General features: G+C 36.0%; 1 protein-coding gene across 1 annotated transcript in view; it reads left to right on the plus strand.

Moving 5' to 3' along the window:
- TBC1D32 (TBC1 domain family member 32) overlaps positions 1-18,837 on the plus strand; it is a 217,983-nt gene that overhangs the window by 157,398 nt on the left and 41,748 nt on the right. The window contains 1 exon segment of the mRNA XM_079146273.1: positions 14,907-14,990. Within this exon segment, the coding sequence (XP_079002399.1) occupies positions 14,907-14,990 (84 nt within the window).

Consider the following 18,837-nt stretch of genomic DNA (forward strand, 5'->3'; position numbering starts at 1 on the left):
TAATAGCCATTCTAATTGGAGTTAGATGAAATCTTAGGATGTTTTAATTTACATTTCTCTAATTACTAGGGAAAATGAGCTCTTTTTCATATTTTTGTTGATCACCTGTTTATCTTCTTCTGTGAAGTGTCTGTCCAGTTCTTTAAACCCATTTATTGATTGGGTTCTTTGTATTTTTGGTGTAAAGTTTTTTAAGTTCTTTATAAACTTTGGAGATTAGAGCTCTGTCTGAGTTGTGGGTGGAAAGATTTTCTCCCACTCTGTAGGCACTCTTTCACACTTATTGTCTCCTTTGCTGAGAAAAAGCTTTTTATGTTAAATCTATCCCATTTATTGATTCTTGCTTTTATTTCTCATGCTATGCGGAGTCTTGTTAAGGAAGTCTGGTCCTAACCCAACAAGATGGAGATTCGGACCTACTTTTTCTTCTATTTGGTGAAGGGTCTCAGGTCTAATTCCTAGGTCCTTGATCCACTTTTGAGTTGACTTTTGTACAGGGGTGAGAGGGGTTTATTTTTCATTTTACTGCATATGGATTCCAGTTTTTTCCAGCACTATTTGTTGAAGAGGCTATCTTTTGTACATTGTAAGTTTTTGGCACCTCTGTGTAGGATGAGATAACATACAAAAACATATTTAAGAAGATAGGGCACCACGATCAAGTGGGGTTCATCCCAGGGATGCAAGGGTGGTTCAACATCCAGAAATCAATAAATGTAATACATCACATCAATAGACTCTTTTTTTTTTTTTTTTTTTGGTGATGCTGGGGATTGAACCCAGGGCCCTGTGTTTGCAAGGCAAGCACTCTACCAACTAAGCTAAATCCCCAACTCATCAATAGACTGTTAAGGTTAAGAATCATATGATTATTTCAATTGATGCGTAGAAAGTGTCCGACAAAATACACCACTCCTTCATGCTCAAAACTCTAATAAAAATAGGAATAGTAGGAACATTCCTCAACATTGTAAAGGGTATTTATGCTAAGCCCACAGCCAACATCATTCTTATTGGAGAAAAACTTAAAGCATTCCTTTTAAAAGCTGGAACAAGACAGAGATACCCTCTTTCACCACTTCTATTCAACATCGTCCTTGAAATACCATCCAGAGCAATTAGACAGAACAAAGAGATTAAATGCATACGAACAGGAAGAAGAACTGAAGCTGTCACTATTTGCTCATGACACGATTCTATATTTAGAGGATCCAAAAACTCCATTAGAAAACTTCTAGAACTAATAAATGAATTCAGGAAAATAGCAGGATATAAAATCATGTGTAAATCTAAAGCATTTTTATTCATAAGCAATGAAAGGGAAATGAGGAAAATAACTCCTTTCACAATAGCCTCAGAAAGAAATTAAAATACTTGGAAATCAGTTTATCCAAAGAGGTGAAAGATCTCAACAATGAAAACTAGAGAACATTAAAGAAAGAAATTGAAGAAGACCTTAGAAGATGGAAAGATCTCCCATGTTCTTGGATAGACAGAATTAATATCATCTAAATGGCCATATTTACAAAGATGATATACAGATTCAATGTAATTCCAATTAAAATCCCAGTGACATTTCTCATAGAAATAGAGAAAGCAATCAAGAAATTCATCTGAAAGAACAAGAATACCCAAAGAAAGACCCAGAATACCCAAAGCAATCCTGGGCAGGAAGAGTGATGCAGAAGGTGTCAGAATACCAGACCTTAAACTCTACTACAGAGTAATAGTAACAAAAATGGCATGGTATTGGCACCAAAATAGACAGGTGGATCAATGGTTCAGGACAGAAGACACAGAGACATACCCACATAAGTACAGTTATCTCTTTACATTGTTTTGATTGTATCTCTTGATTGTTTCTTTTGCTGAGAAGAAACTTTTTAGTTTGAATCCATTCCATATATTGATTCTTGATTTAACTTTTTGTGCTTTAGGGGTCTTAAGGAAATCAGATTCTAAGTCAACATGGTGAAGATTTGGGCCTATTTTTCTTCTAGTAGTTGCAAGATGTCTGTTTTAGTGCCTACATCTTTGATCCACTTTGAATTGCATCTCCTGCAGGATGAGAAATAAAGGTTTAATTTCATTTTGTTGTATGTTGCTTTCCTAATTTCCTAATACCATTTGCTGATGTGTCTTTTCTCCCATGAATGTTTTTGGCCCTTTATCTAGGATGAGATAACATATTTATGTGGGTTTGTCTCTGTGTCTTCTATTCTGTACCATTGGTCTATGTGTGTATGTTGGTGCCATTACCATGCTCTTTTTATTACTATAGCTCTGTATTGTAGTTTGAGGTCTGGAATTGTGATATATCCCACTTTTCTTTTTCTTTTTCTTTTTTAATTAAAAATCATAAATTTACATAGGGCAATGTTGTTTGACTCATTCTGTTATTTTTTTCCCTCCCCCTCTCCCCTCCCACCCCTCTTTTCCCTCTAAACAGCCCTTTCTTCCTCCATTCTTACCACCGTCCTTATCCCTAACCCTAAACCTAACCCTAACCCTAACAATAACCCCTCTTACCCCCCCCCAATATGTCCTCATCCGCTTATCAGCGAGATCATTCATCCTTTAGTTTTTTGAGATTGGCTTATCTCACTTAGCATGATATTCTCCAATTTCAATCATTTGCTTGCAAATGCCATAATTTTGTCATTCTTCATGGCAGAGTGATATTCCATTGTATATATATGACACAGTTTCTTTATCCATTCATCAACTGAAGGGCATCTAGGTTGGTTCCACAATCTGGCTATAGTGAATTGAGCAGCTATGAACATTGATGTGGCTGTATCTCTGTAGTATGATAATTTTAAGTCCTTTGGGTATAGGCCAAGGAGTGGGATAGCTGGGTCAAATGGTGGTTCCATTCCAAGCTTTCTGAGGAATCTCCATACTGCTTTCCAGAGTGGCTGCACTAATTTGCAACCCCACCAGCAATGTATGAGCGTACCTTTTTCCCCACATCCTCGCCAACACCTATTGTTGCTTGTGTTCTTGATAATCGCCACTCTAATTGGGGTGAGATGAAATCTTAGGGTAGTTTTGATTTGCATTTCTCTTATTACTAGAGATGTTGAACATTTTTTCATATATCTGTGGATTGCTTGTACACCTTCTTCTGTGAAGTGTCTTCATTTCCTTAGCCCATTTGTTGATTGGATTATTTGTATTCTTGGTGTAGAGTTTTTTGAGTTCTTTATAGATTCTAGAAATTAGCGCTCTGTCTGAAGTATGAGTGGCAAAGATATTCTCCCACTCTGTAGGCTCTCTCTTCACATTACTGATAGTTTCCCTTGCTGAGAGAAAGCTTTTTAGATTGAATCTACCTCAGTTGTTGATTCTTGCTTTTATTTCTTGTGCTATGGGAGTCCTGTTAAGGAAGTCTGCTCCTAAGCCAACAAGTTGAAGGTTTGGACCTACTTTTTCTTCCTATAAGATGCAGGGTCTCTGGTCTGCTTCCGAGGTCCTGGTCCATTTTGAGTTGAGTTTTGTGCAGGGTGAGAGATAGGAGTTTAATTTCATTGTGCTGCATATGTTTTTCCAGTTTTTCCCAGCACCATTTGTTGAAGAGGCTATCTTTTCTCCATTGCATATTTATGGCCCCTTTGTCTAGTATGAGAAAATTGTATTTATTTGGCTTTGTGTCTGTGTCCTCTATTCTGTACCATTGATCTACCTGTCTATTTTGGTACCAATACCATGCCGTTTTTGTTACTATTTCTTTGTAATAGAGTTGAAAATCTGGTATTGCGATACCCCCTGCTTCGCTCTTTCTACTGAGGATTGCTTTAGCTATTCTGGGTTTCTTATTCTTCCAGATGAATTTCATGATTGCTTGCTCTATTTCTGTAAGGTACATCATTGGGATTTTAATTGGAATTGCATTGAATCTATATAGCACTTTTGGTAGTATGGCCATTTTGACAATATTAATTCTTCTATCCATGAACATGGGATATCTTTCCATCTTCTAAGGTTTTCTTCAATTTCTTTCTTAGTGTTCTGTAGTTCTCATTGTACAGGTCTTTCACCTCTTTTTGTGAGATTGATTCCCAAGTATTTTATTTTTTTCGAGGCTATTGTGAATGGGGTAGTTTTCCTAATTTCTCTTTCTGAAGATTCATCACTTACGTATAGAAATGCATTGGATTTATGAGCATTGATCTTGTAACCTGCTACTTTACTGAATTCACTTATGAGTTCTAAAAGTTTTCTGGTGGAATTTCCTGGTTCCTCTAAATATATAATCATGTCATCAGCAAACAGGGATAGTTTGAGTTCCTCTTTTCCAATTCGTATCACTTTAATTTCTTTGGTTTGTCAAATTGCTCTGGCTAGAGTCTCAAGAACAATGTTGAATAACGTGGTGAACGAGGGCATCCCTGCCTTGTTCAGTTTTTAGGGGGAATGCTTTTAGTTTTTCACCATTTAGAATGATATTGGCCATGGGCTTAGCGTAGACGGCCTTCACAATGTTAAGGAATGTTCCCACTACCCCAATTGTTTCTAGTGTTTTGAGCATGAAGGGTTGCTGTATTTTATCGAATGCTTTTTCTGCATCTATTGAAATAATCATGTGATTCTTAACTTTTAGTCTGTTGATATGGTGAATGACATTAATTGATTTCCGGATGTTGAACCAACCTTGCATCCCTGGGATAAACCCACTTGATCGTGGCTGCACTATCTTTTTAATATATTTTTGTATGCGATTTGCTAAAATTTTGTTGAGAATATTTGCATTGATGTTCATTAAGAATATTGGTCTTCTTTCCTCAATGTTTCTCTGTCTGGTTTAGGTATCAGGGTGATATTGGCTTCATAGAATGAGTTTGGGAGGGTTCCCTCCTGTTCTATTTCATGGAATACTTTGAGGAGTATTGGAATGAGCTCTTCTTTAAAGGTTTCGTAGAACTCGGCTGAGAACCCATCTGGTCCCGGACTTTTCTTGTTGGTAGGCTTTTGATGACCTCTTCTATTTCATTGCTTTGAAATTGATTCATTTAAGTGTGTATGTCCTCCTTGTTCAGTTTAGGTAATTCATGTCTCTAGAAACTTTTTGATGTCTTCGAGGTTTTCTGTTTTGTTGGAGTATAGATTTTCAAATAGCTTCTAATTATGTTTTGTATTTCACTCGTGTCTGTTGTGATATTTCCAGTTCATTCCGAATTTTAGTAAATTTGAGTTTTCTCCCTCTTTCTATTGTTAGTGTGGCTAAGGGTTTTATCAATTTTGTTTATTTTTTCAAAGAACCAACTATTTATTTTGTTAATTTTCCGATTGTTTCTTTTGTTTCAATTTCGTTATTTCAGCTCTGATTTTAACTATTTCCTGTTTCTACTACTGTTGTGTTGGTCTGCTCTTCTTTTTCTAGGGCTTTGAGGGCTTTCTAGGGCTTTTTCTAGGGCTTGTAATGTTAAGTCATTTATTTGTTGATTTCTACTTCTTTTGTTGAATGCACCCCATGAAATAAATCTTCCTCTCAGTACTACTGCTTTCATGTGTCCCAGAGATTTTGATATGATGTGTCTTTGTTCTCATTTGCTTCTAAGAATTTTTTAATTTTCCTCCTGATGTCTTCTGTTATCCATTCATCGTATAATAGTATATTATTTAATCTCCATGTATTGGAAAAGTTTCTGTTTTTTATTCTGTCATTTATTTCTAATTTCAGTCCATTATGATCTGATAGAGTACAGGTAGTATCTCTGTCTTCTTGTATTTCCTAACAGTAGCTTTGTGGCATAAAACATGGTCTATTTTAGAGAAGGATCCATGTGCTGCTGAGAAGAAAGTGTTTTCATTCTTTGTTGGATGGTATATTTTATATAAGTCGGTTAATTCTAAATTGTTTGATTGTGTTATTGAGATCTATGGTTTCTTTATTCATTTTTGTTTGGACGATCTATCCAGCGGTGAGAGAGGTGTATTAAATCACCTAGTATATTGTGTTGTGGTCTATTTGATTTCTGGAATTGATAAGGATTTGTTTGACGTACATGGATGAGCTAATGTTCAGGGCATAGATATTTATGATTGTTATGTCTTGCTGATTTACGCTTCCCTTAAGCAGTATGAAATGTCCTTCTTTATCCCTTCTGACTAGTTTTGGCTTGAAGCCCACATTATCTGAAATGAGGATGGATACTCCAGCTTTTTTTGCTGTGTCCGTGTGCATGGTATGTTTTTTCCCATCCTTTCACCTTTAGTCTATGGGTATCTCTTTCTCTGAGATGGGTCACTTGCAGGCAGCATATTGTTGGATGTTTCTTTTTAATTCAATCTGCCAGTCTATGTCTTTTGATTGATGAGTTCAGGCCATTAACATTCAGGGTTATTATTGAGATATGATTTGTATTCCCAGTCATTTGACTCATTTTTGTTTTTTGACATGATTTGGTTTCTCCTTTATTTGGCTATTCCTTTAGGCTATTTCCTCCCGTTGCTGATTTACATCGTTGTTTTTCATCTCTTCCTCATGGAATATTTGCTGAGAATGTTCTGTAATGTCGGCTTTCTTTTTGTAAATTCCTTTAGCTTTTGTTTATCATGGAAGGATCTTATCTCATCATTAAATCTGAAAGTAAGTTTTCCTGGGTATAAAATTCTTGGTTGGCATCCGTTTTCTTTCAGGGCTTGGTAAATGTTGTTCCACGCCCTTCCAGCTTTTAGGGTCTGGATTGAGAAATCTGCTGATATTCTTATTGTTTTCCCCCTGAATGTAATCTGATTCTTTTCTTTCACGGCCTTTAAAATTTTATCTTTATTTTGTATGTTAGGTATTTTCATAATAATGTGCCTTGGTGTAGGTCTGTTGTAATTTTGCATATTTGGAGTCGTATAAGCCTCTTGTACTTGGATTTCCATTTCATTCTTCAGAGTTGGAAAATTTTCTGATATTATTTCATTGAATAGATTGTTCATTCCTTTGGTTTGTTTCTCTAAGCCTTCCTCAATCTCAATAATTCTTAAATTTGGCCTCTTCATGATATCCCAGAATTATTGTAGATTCTGTTCATGATTTCTTACCATCTTTTCTGTTTGGTCAACCTTGTTTTCAAGATTAAATATTTTGTCTTCAATATCTGAAGTTCTGTCTTCCAGGTGATCTATGCTATTGTTATGCTTTCTATGGAGTTTTTAACTTGGTTTATTGTTTCCTTCATTTCAAGGATTTCTGTTTGTTTGTTTGTTTTTTTTCAGTATCTCTAACTATTTATTGAAATGTTCTTTTGCTTCCCTTATTTGCTCTATTAACTGTTGATTCGTGCGTTCATTTAATGCCTGCATTTATTCTTTCATCTCCTCGTTTGCTTCCCTGATTACTTTAATTTTGTACATTCCTAACTCCCTTTCTGACATTTCTTCTGCTGTGCTGTTTTGGGTTTCATTGATATAGTGTCTAGGTTTGTTTCGGACATTTTCTTCTCTTGTTTTCTCATATTGGTCAGATGTCAGTGGGACTCTGTGATATTGTAGATTTCCTCTATTGGCTTATAGTGTCCGTGTAGATTTCCAGTGTATCACCTACCAGCCTTCAGTAGCCTGAAGTCTTGGATTAACTTGATAATGCAGTGCTTCCGAAGAATGCTGCCCCTAGCCCGCTACTGGTTTCAGGGAGAGAGACCTGGAGAGGTCTCTTGCTGCTCAGCCATGGTCCCAGAGGCTGCTTGCAGTTTGGAGGTCTCCACTTGCTTGGGGACTTGTGGCTGGCTCTGTGTAAACAGGCTCTCACTTGGTGGTGTGCCCCGAGAAGCTAGCCTAGAGAGGCGCTTCCCGCCGGAGGGGGCTGGGCTGCTTGGTGAAGTCCCTGGCACCCTGTGCTGGTCACTGAAGCAACCTGCGGGCTGGCTGGAGCTGGCAGCGGGCGGGCCGGAGCTGGCAGTGGGGCGGGCTGGAGCTGGCCGGGCTTTTTCTGTGCAGAAAGGCTCTCACTGGGGGGCCTGCTCCGCGAGGCTGGAGGATCTGTCCCTGTGGGAGTAGCTCACCGCCAGACTGCACAGAGCTTCCTGGGGGAGACTCTATCTGCCCTGTCCTACTCTAATAAGCCGCTCAAATCCAGGCCTGCCGCCCAGCTGAGCTTCACTGGGTGGGGGAGACTCACCTAGTGGTTCTATTTTCGTCCGAGTCTCTCAATGCCTCCCCTTCTTGAATCCTGTGTTCTGGAGCGACTGGAGATGCAGTCACCCTCTAGTCCGCCATCTTGGATCCCCACTTCACTTTTCTTGCTATGGATTGCTTTGGCTATTCAGGGTCTCTTATTTTTCCAAATGAATTTCATGATTGCTTTTTCTAGTTCTATGAAGAATGTCATTGGAGTTTTAATAGGAATTGCATTAAATTTGTGTAATGTTTTTGGTAGTATGGCCATTTTGACAGTATTAATTCTGCGTATCCAGGAGCATGGGAGGTCTTTTCATCTTCTAAGGTCTTCAATTTCTTTCTTAGTGTTCTGTAGTTTTCATTGTAGAGGTTTTCACCACTTTTATAGATTGATTCCCAAGTATGTTATGATTTTTGAGGTGATTGTGAATGGGGTACTTTTCTTTATTTCTTTCGGTGGATTCATTACTGATGTATAGGCATAATTTTTATTATGGGTATTGATTTTATATCCTGCTACTTTGCTGAATTCATGTATTCTAGAATTTTTTTGGTGGAATTTTTAGATCTTCTAAATAGTCATCAGCAAATAGTGAGTTTGAGTTCTCTTTATCTGTTTGTGTAACTTTAATTTTTAAATTTTTTATTTTTTTTCTTTCAGAACCAAAAAGCACCTCATTTCACACTTCAGTTTCTGCATGTCTTTTAAAAAAATTATTTTAAAAAAATTTTTTACAGACTGCATTTTCATCATTGTACACAACTGGGCTACATATTTCTTTCTTTTGTGTAATCATACATGTACACAGGGTAATGATGTCTGTCTCATTTCACCATTTTTCATTCCCCTCCCTCTCATTTCTGTCTACAAAATCTAAAATTCCCCCATTCTTCTCTCCCCACACCCCCACCCCCATTATATATCATTCTCCACTTATCAGGGAAAACATTCAGCCTTTGGTTTTTTGGGCTTGGCTTATTTCACTTAGCATGATATTCTCCAATATCATCCATTTATTTGCAAATGCCATAATATTATTATTCTTTATGGCTGAATAATATTCCATTGTGTATATATACCATAGTTTCTTTATCCATTCATCTGTTGAAGGGCATCTAGTTTGGTTCTGCAATCTAGCTATTGTGAACTGAGCTGCTGTAAACATTGAAGAACCTAATCATTGAATGGGCCAAGGAGCTAGATAGACACTACAGAAGAAGACATACAGGTAATTAATAAATGTATGAAAAATTGTTGAACATCTCTAGTAGTTAGAGAAATGCAAATTAAAACAACTCTAAGATTTCATCTTACTCCAATTAGAATGGCTATTATCAAGAACACAAACATTAATAGATGTTGGCGTGGATGTGGTGGAAAAGGCACAACTTTTACATTGCCGGTGGAGTTGCAAATTGGTGGATAAGCCTTAGAAAACTTGGAATGGACCCACCTTTTGACCCAGTTTTTCCCACTCCTTGGTTTATGCCCAAAGGACTTAAAATCAGCATGCTGCATGTCTTTTTTTATTAATTGTTTTATTTGTTCTAATTTGTTGTACTTTGACAGTAGAATACATTAATTCTTTCTTCTGTTCAATTGCTCTGGCTAGAGTTTCAAGGACAGTGTTGAATAAAAGTGGTTGAAAGGGGGCATTCTTGTCTTGTTCCAGTTTTTAGAGGGAATGCTTTCAATTTTTCTCCATTTAGAATTATGTTGACCTTGGGTTTATCATATATGGATTTACGATGTTGACTTATATTTCTACTCTACCTATTTTTTTTCTAGTGTTTTGAACATGAAGGGTGTTGTATTTTTCCAGTGCTTTTTCTGCATGTATTGAGATGATCATATGATTCTTGTTTTAAGTCTATTGATAAGATGAATTACGTTTATGGTTTCCATATGTTGAACCAATCCTGCATCCCTGGATGAATGCCACTTCATTGTGGTGCACTTTTTAATATGTTTTTTGTATGCGATTTGCCAGAATTTTATTGACAATTTTTGCATCTATGTTTATTAGGGATATTGGTCTGAAGTTTTGTTTCCTTGATGTGTCTTCATCTGGTTTTGGGAATAGGGCAATATTACCCTTCATAGAACGACTTTGGAAGGGTTCCCTCCTTTTCTCTTCCATGGAATAATTTGAGACGTATGGTGTTCTTCTTTGAAGGTCTTGCAGAACTTGGCTGAGAATCTGCTCTGGTCCTTGGCTTTTCTTAATTGGTTGACTTTGATGGAGTTTTCTATTTCTTTACTTGAAATTGTTCTGTTAAATTGTGTATGACCTCCTGATTCAGTTTAGATAGGTCATATACTCTAGAAAATGTGATGTCTCCATATTTTCTATTTTACTGGAGTATAAATTTTCAAAATAGTTTCTTATTATCTTCTGTATTTCAGTTATGTTGTTTTGATATTTCCTTTTTCTTTTTTAAATTTTTTGTCATTTGCTCTAATTTGTACATGACAGTAGAATGCATTTATACATTTTGATAGATCATACCTAAATGGAGTGTAATCTCATTTTTCTGATATACATATTTTAGGAATCACGTTCGTCATGCAGTCATTTTTCATCATGTATTTTAGTAATTTGGGTTTTCTCTTTTCTCCTTCTTAGTATGTCTAGGGGTTTATCAATTTCATTGATTTTTTTTTTCAAAGAACTTACTTTTGTTTTGTCAATTTTTTAATTGTTTCTTTTGTTTCAATTTTATTTATTTCAGCTCTGATTTTAATTATTACCTGTCTTCTACTGTTTTCGGTGTTGATTTGTTTTTCTTTTTCTAGGGCTTTGAGATGTAATGTTAGGTCATTTATTTGTTGGCTTTTTATTCTTCTATTGAATGAGCTCAATGTAATGAACTTTCCTCTTAGTACTGCCTTCATAGCGTCCCAGGGATTTTTATTCATTCTTGATTTTTTTTACTATACATTCATTATTCAATAGTGTATTATTTAGTCTCCATGTGTTAGAGTATCTTCTATTTTTTATTTTAACATTGATTTCTAATTTCAGTCCATTATTATCTTACAGAATATAGTGTATTATCTCCACTTTTTGTTATTTACTAGGAGTTGCTTTGTGGCATAAGATATGGTCTGTTTTAGAGAAGGATCCATGTGCTGCTGAGAAAAAAATATATTTGCTCATTGATGGATGAAATATTGTATAAATGTCTGTTAAGTCAAAATTATTGATTGTAGGGCTGGGGATATAGCTAAGCTGGTAGAGTGCTTGCCTCGCATGCACAAGACCCTGAGTTCAATCCCCGGCACTGCAAAAAAAAAAAAAATTATTGATTGTATTATTTAGTTCTATAGTTACTTTGTTTAGGTTTTGTTTGGAAGATCTATCCAGTAGTGAGTGAGGTATGTTAAAGTCACCCAGTATTATTGTGTTGTGGTCTATTTGATTCTTGAAATTGAGAAGGTTTTATTTGATCTACATAGAGTGCTCCCTTGTTTTGGGGCATTAAATATTTACAGTCATTATGTCTTGCTGATATATAATTCTCTTCAGTAGAATGAAATGACCTTCTTTGTCCCTTCTGATTAATTTTGGTGTGAAATCCACTTTATCTGATAGGACAATGGAAACCCTGCTTTGTTTACACAATCCATATTAGTCATATGTTTTTTTCTCATCCTTTCACCTTCAGTCTGTGGATGTCTTTGTCTAAGAGGTGGGTCTCTTGGAGGTAGCATATTTTTGGGTCTTGTTTTTTAATCCAAACTGCAAGTCTATGTCTTTTGATTGATGAGTTTAGGCTATTAACATTCAAGAGTATTATTGAGATATAATTTGTATTCCTGGTCATTTTGGTTTATTTCTGGCTCTTAATTTGATTTAGTTTCTTCTTTGACTATTCCTTTAGTGTAGTTCCTCCCTTTGCTTGTTTTCATTTTTTTTATTTTTTCACTTCATCTTCATGGAATATTTTGTTAAACATGTTCAATAGTGTGTGCTTTCTAATTGTGAATTCTTTTAACTTCTTTTTTTTTATCATGGAAGGATTTTATTTCATCTTCAAATCTGAAAGAAGTTTGCTGGATATAAAATTCTTGGTTGGCATCTATTTTCTTTTAGAGCTTGAAATATGTTGTTCTGTGACCTCCTAGCTTTGAGGGTCTGGGTTGAGAAATCAGTTGAGATTCAGATTGTTTTTCCCCTGTAAGTAATTTTTTTTTTTTTTCTCTCATGGCCTTTAAGATGATATCCTTATTCTGCATTTTAGTCATTCTCATTATAATGTGTCTTAGTGTGGGTCTGCTGTAAGCCTCCTGTGTTTGATTTCCCATTTCATTCTTTAAGTTTGGGAAATTTTCTGGTATTATGTCATTGAAAAGATTGTACATTCCTTTGGTTTGTATCTCTGCTCCTTCATCTGTACCAATAACTCTTAAATTTGGTCTTTTCATGTTATCCCAAAATTCTTGGAAGTTCTGTTCATGAATTCTTACCATCTTCCCTGCATGGTCAACATTATTTTCATTATTAAATATTTTGCCCATATTGCCTGAGGTTCTGTTTTCCAAATGGTCTAGTGTGTTGGCGATGCTTTCCATCGAATTTATAATTTGGTTTATTGATTCCTTCATTTCAAGGATTTCTTCTTTTTTTCCCCCACAATCTCTCTTTATTGAAGTGATCTTTCACTTCCTGTATTTTCTCTTACTTTCACTCCTTTATACCATCCTTGGCTTTGCATATCAGTTTATGTATATTCTAAACTCCTTCTTGGACATTTCTTCTACTTTGTTTTTAGTGGATTCTCTTATTGGGGCATATTGGTTTATTTGGGGCACTTCGTTCCCTTGTTTTTTCATGTTGCTTGTGTGTTTTCCCATCTAGTTGTATGTATCTGAGACAGTACAGATTCTACCCAGTAGATCTATATTGTCCCTTAAGGTTTCCAGTGTCCTACCTTTAAGAGGGAGACCAATATGAACAGCACGTAAATAATATATAGCCTTAAATCTAATAGCTCCCACCAAGGTATCTACTTGCTTTCTTGCTTTAAACAGAAATGATGTGTTCAATCACTGGCTACAATATTAACAGAAAATTTGCTTAAGGGTTTACAATTTCAAATAGTGGACAAAAAGAGAAAGAAATAGTGTAGGATATGATGGTTCATGAGGGGAGAAAGAGAGAAGCTAGAAATAAAAGTCCACAGGAAGAGTAGAAGAGGAACCAGCAGAGATCGGCTGTGAGGTGGGAGAAAAGGTAGAATGAGAATCAGGAAAACAGCAAAGTGACAGAAGAAACATATAAAGTGAAAAAATTTTATGAGAAATACAGCAGAACTGCCAAAACCCATGCATATATCACTAGCCTCAACAAACTGATGTTGAAAAATGCCTTGCTCCAAATAGTGGAGAGAAATGCACTGAAGAAAAAATTAAAAATAAAATAAATCTCCGTGGAAAATTAAACAACTGTTTCTGTTGGTGTTTGATAATTCGCAGCTCTGTCTCTGTCTTCTCAAAAATTTCCTGTCCCATACTGTCCCTGGCAGACTCATCACTATCTCAGGGCAGCAGAGGCTTTCGTGGTAGTGGTGTCTGTGGCAGTAGCCGCGGAGGGTGGTGAATGCGGGGCAGCCACGTAGATAGCTGCTAGCACCCAGAGAAAAGGACCCTCAGCGCCTGCAAGCAGGGTCAAGGGCAGCTGCACACTGAGAGAGAATTCTTCGTCAGTGGCAGTGGTGGCTTTGGCAAAGGCACTCTGGAGGAAAGACCTCCAGGTATCCTCGGTAGGGCCCTCAGGGGCAGCTGTGCCCTGAGAGAAGGTCTCTGGTTGATGGCAGTGGTGTCTGTAGCAGCATACTACTTGGATTTCTTGAAGATTGCCATTCTAACTGGAGTGAGATGAAATTCAGTGTAGTTTTGATTTTGTTTTCCTGATTGCTAGGATGTTGAATATTTTTCATGTATTTGTTAGCCATTTGCAGTTCTTCTTTTTGAAAAATGTCTGCTTAGTCATTGGCCCATTTACTGATTAGGTTATTTGTTCCGTAGTAGACTTTTTGTTTTTGAAAAAGTGCTCGCGCGCGCGCACACACACACACACCACACACACACACACACACACACACAGTTTATTAATCTTTTGTCAGAAGAGTACCTGGCAAAGGTTTTCTCCCATTCTGTAGGCTCTGTCTTCATGCTTTCATTGTTTCCTCTAAGCACTGTAAACTTAATTGACAGTACTGATGTCCTTTCTGACCCTTGAACGTATGGCATTTTATACTTTTTTAATACTCACTTCACTTTGAAATCAATATGAGTAGAGTTCATAAATGAAAGGATTAAAACATTTCATTGCACCACCCCCAGGAAAAATCATTTTCTCGATTCTGAGTTGCAAGTATATAAAATGTATATTTCATGGATTTGAAAGAGGCAGAGCTATGCATTAATCCTGGTTTTGGAGTACACTGATTTTTTCTCTGTGCGAATAATGAGATAAGAATTATAGCCGGCTTAGTGTATTGAAATCATTTACAAATTCTGAAATAATCCTCAGAGAATCTAAAGATAACAGATTATTCTTTTCCAGTTTTACACTGAATAGGTTCTCAGATAAGCTATTAAAATTTAATTTAAATTGGAAACATTGTTGTGAATACTAAAACTGTATACATTTTGAGTTGGATCCCCTTAGAGTATAACTGTGAAGAAGTTCAGGTGACTTTTATCTACCAGTCTGTGATTTTAGAGATGCATTATCACGTATCATTCTTGACCTTTAATATCCTAATTATTCTCTTGTTTATTACAGCTCTAGTGGAATTACTTGAAAAATTTGTGCTTCATCTCACTGAAAACCCATCTGAATGTTACTTCCCTTCAGTGGAACACACAGGTAAATTTTAAACACTTTGATGTTTAAAGTACGCTCAATGTGAAAATAGATAATATTTCATAAAGATGTGTGATTAGATTTCAAAAATGTGCAAGTTCCCATCCTTAAACTCTCTTGTTTGATGCCATATACATTTCAGATATCAAATCTCTTTGCAAATGTATGCTTCCTTATAATTCTGGGATTTTATTTTTATTTGTTTGATTTATCTATTAGAATTTATTTTTCTTTAGGTAGTGTCTTCCATTCTTCTGATTTTATCAGGTATTCTCTGGTGAGCACATCTCATACTGTTTTACTATATTAGTGTTTTCTTTTGGAATATCACAATATTTCAGGCTGGATAAATTATAAAGAAAAAAGGTTGATTTGGCTTCTGGTTGTTGCCCAAAGTTGAGAGGACACATCTCGTGAATGACTTTGTTTCTGGCAAAGTCCTGAAATGGATGGTGCAGGGCAACCTGAACTACAGAGAGTACATATGTGTATGTTCTGATCTCTCCCTCTTTTATGGCCATCCATATTTAATCATGAAGGCTATACTCTTATGATTTTACCTACTCCTAGTCTCCCAAAGACCCATCTCTCACATGCCATAGATTAAGTGTCCACCTTCTTATATCTTACACTGGGTAAACTTGAACATGAGTATCCGAGGAGATGGACCAAATTCAAACTACTTGCTTCATATAAATTAATGACTTTAAAATTTACATCTACTCAAAAATCTACCATAAGTTTCATTCTCATAGATCCTCTGATTAGTAGCTAAACATCACCTGGATGTAGTATAGAATACCTCAAACTCAGTGTCAGCAGGGACTTTAGATCTTATTGACATATGTTGTCCTCCTGCATTTTCTGTTTTGATAGGCAGTACAGTGATCTACTGGTCATCTAAGCCATAAACTGAAGAATCATCCCTAACTTTAAGTCCACATTTCCCTTTCAATCACTCAATTATGTTCTATTCTTAATATTTCTCAAGTTCATCTAATTCTATCCATCTTTACTCTTATTTATGTTGATTCAGGCCAGCCTTACCTCTTACCTTCGATATGGCAGTAGACTTTTTGTACATGGTATATCGCTTTGGAGTCTTATTCTTTTTCAAAGGTATTCTTTACATTGCTCTCTGAGTGAACTTTGAAGTGCAAATCTGACCCACTTATTACCCCTTAGAATTTACCCTTGATCACTGCATGAAGTCTAAGCCTACCATGGTGCTCCAGGCCTTACATTTTCCTGCCCCCTTTTTTTCCCTCTACATCATCCCTCTCTCCGTACCTCATGTTCATTTTTCAAGAATACCAAATTATTCATTTACACACATATTATTGTTACCCACATGTTCATTTATTCCTCAAATAGATATTATACATGACTATGTACTAACACTTTTTAAATTGCTGGGATACCAGCAGCAATCAAAAGAGAAAAATATTGCCTTCTTGGAGTTCACCTTCTGGTGCAAAAACAGAAATAAATAAAAGGTTCATTATGTCAAGTGGTGTGATGCTAAATGAGAAATATACAGCAGGGCAAGGAGCAGGAAGTGCTAGTAGTTGGAGTGGTTGTTTCAGTATAATTGTATTTACACAAGGTTTTACCAATCTTGTGATTTTAAATCCACAACTAGGAAGAGAAGTGAGAGAAAGAGTAAGTGAGTATTTTCAAGGGGAGAGATTTCTCTTCAAATGGCCACAAATAAGACTGCTTAGTCTGGAAAGGAGTAAGAGGAAGTTTGTTGGTATTAATATAAGAGGGGAGAGAGTGCTCTAGGGTCTTGAAAGTCATTGTGGGGTTTTGAACATATGACTGGCATGCTAATTTACATTTCATAAATTCACTATGGCTACTGTATTAAGAAAAGACCAAAGGGGATGACAAAGGGCTTAAGCGGGGAGAGGAGTTACGGTGCTATTGAAAAGATCCAGATGAAAAACTGTGATGACTCAGCTGAGAATGTCAGTAGTGGAGACAATGAGAAGTGCTTGGGTTTTGGGTTGTATTTTGAAAATAACACCAACAGGATTGAGTAACAGGTTGAATATGGGGTATGGGAAAAAAGGAGGAGTCAGAGAAGACTCTTAGGCAATTGTTCTGACTGCTGGGAAGATGGAACAACTATACCATGAGATGAAGAAAGGGGAATGAATCTGCTTGCAAGGGGGAGCTTCGAAGTTGGCTTTTGCTTTTATGCTATGTTGTGGATACTTGTTAGACATTCAAGTAGGCACACTTTGTATATGAATAGGAATGCTAAAGTTGAGAGGAAAGGTAGGAGCTGGATATACAAAGTACTAAACCATGAACTTGGCATATACACCTAATAACACATCCCATTTTCATTTCTTTCTCATATTTTGACCTAATGTCTGATTATTCATATCAAACTCCTGTAGTGTAGTTCTGTGTCTTACCATCAGTATTATCCTCTGCAACTGGAATAATAGTATCAATAAATATTTGCCAAATCAAAGAATTGGTAAAAGAATGAAAGAGGAGGACTTTATATACTGTGTCAATGAGTTTTAAATTGTTTACTCTATGACCTGTTGAATACAATTTCTGAGAAGAAGCTTTACTTTATTCATCTATACCTTAGGAAGATTATTAAGTAACTATAAAGGATAAGGTGGAGGACTGAAATTTACAAAAAAATGAACATCTGGTACTTAAAGGCAGTGAATGACGGCAGTAGAAAAAGAGCATAGGTATATGGCAGTAGATCATGAAGGGTGTTGCTTCTCTTATCAGGGTGACATTTACTGCAGGACCCATCATTCAAATATGTCTTGTTTATTCAGGATAGGTATTCTATAATAGTCATATTTTCATAAAAGAAAAAATTTGAAAATCAAATATGTTTTCAGTCTGGCTTATCCTTTCTCTCAATACCCATCCATGCCCAAACACAGCACCGCCTTCACTTTAGTGAACCTTTGCTCCTGTTTCTTCTGGGTGAACATTTCTCTCCCCACAACACCTATATGATAATGTTCAACTTAACTGCAAAATATCACGTTACCTTTTATTCCCAAACAGGAAGACCCTCCTCTCCGCTCTATTGCATTCACTTTAAATTGCTGTTCTGATACTTATAATATTGTCTGTGACTAGCTTAAATATTCATTAGGTCTCAAACTCCTTAGTATCTTTCATATGCATTGATTAAATACACCTGCTGTTATATAAGCATCTGTATTCACACAAATAAAATTCTATAGCGATTCTGAATACATTGATATTTACAAATGAACCTATAACTATTTATTCATAGTAACATCTAATGCAAATATGAGAGAGGGATAAAAGTAATCATCAGAGAATGAAAGCAAAGAAATGAGACAAAAAAAAAACTAAAGTAGTTGAAAAGAATTGATACCTGTTGAGAATGTCTTATACATTAGATGGTATGTGGAGATACTTGATATATATATTATTATTCAGTCCTATAATCTTTCTAAAGTGAGCATATTCATTGTATTTAAAATGAGGAAACTGAGGCACAGAAAACAGCAATTGGGAAGAAATTTTGAAAACATGCCATTTGTGAGGATAATCACAACTTTATTAGTAAATCTAAAAACTTAATTGAAAACATATACAAAGTCTATAACAGGAAATAAGGAAGAAATGATAAGCATTTGCATGACCAGAGTGGGTATTTTTTTTAGATTTAAGTATAATGATTGCCAAATTCTGCAGCTTTCTTTGTCATATAGTTCTAGTGGGTCATATTTTCTGTAGATAATCTAAAATTACAATTATATTTTATATCTTATCTGAATATTCAACAAGACTTATTGCTTACTCAGTATGCATGCATTTACTACCCTCTGTC

This window comes from Sciurus vulgaris (assembly GCF_902686455.1).
Source record: "Sciurus vulgaris genome assembly, chromosome: 7".
NCBI lineage: Eukaryota > Metazoa > Chordata > Mammalia > Rodentia > Sciuridae > Sciurus > Sciurus vulgaris.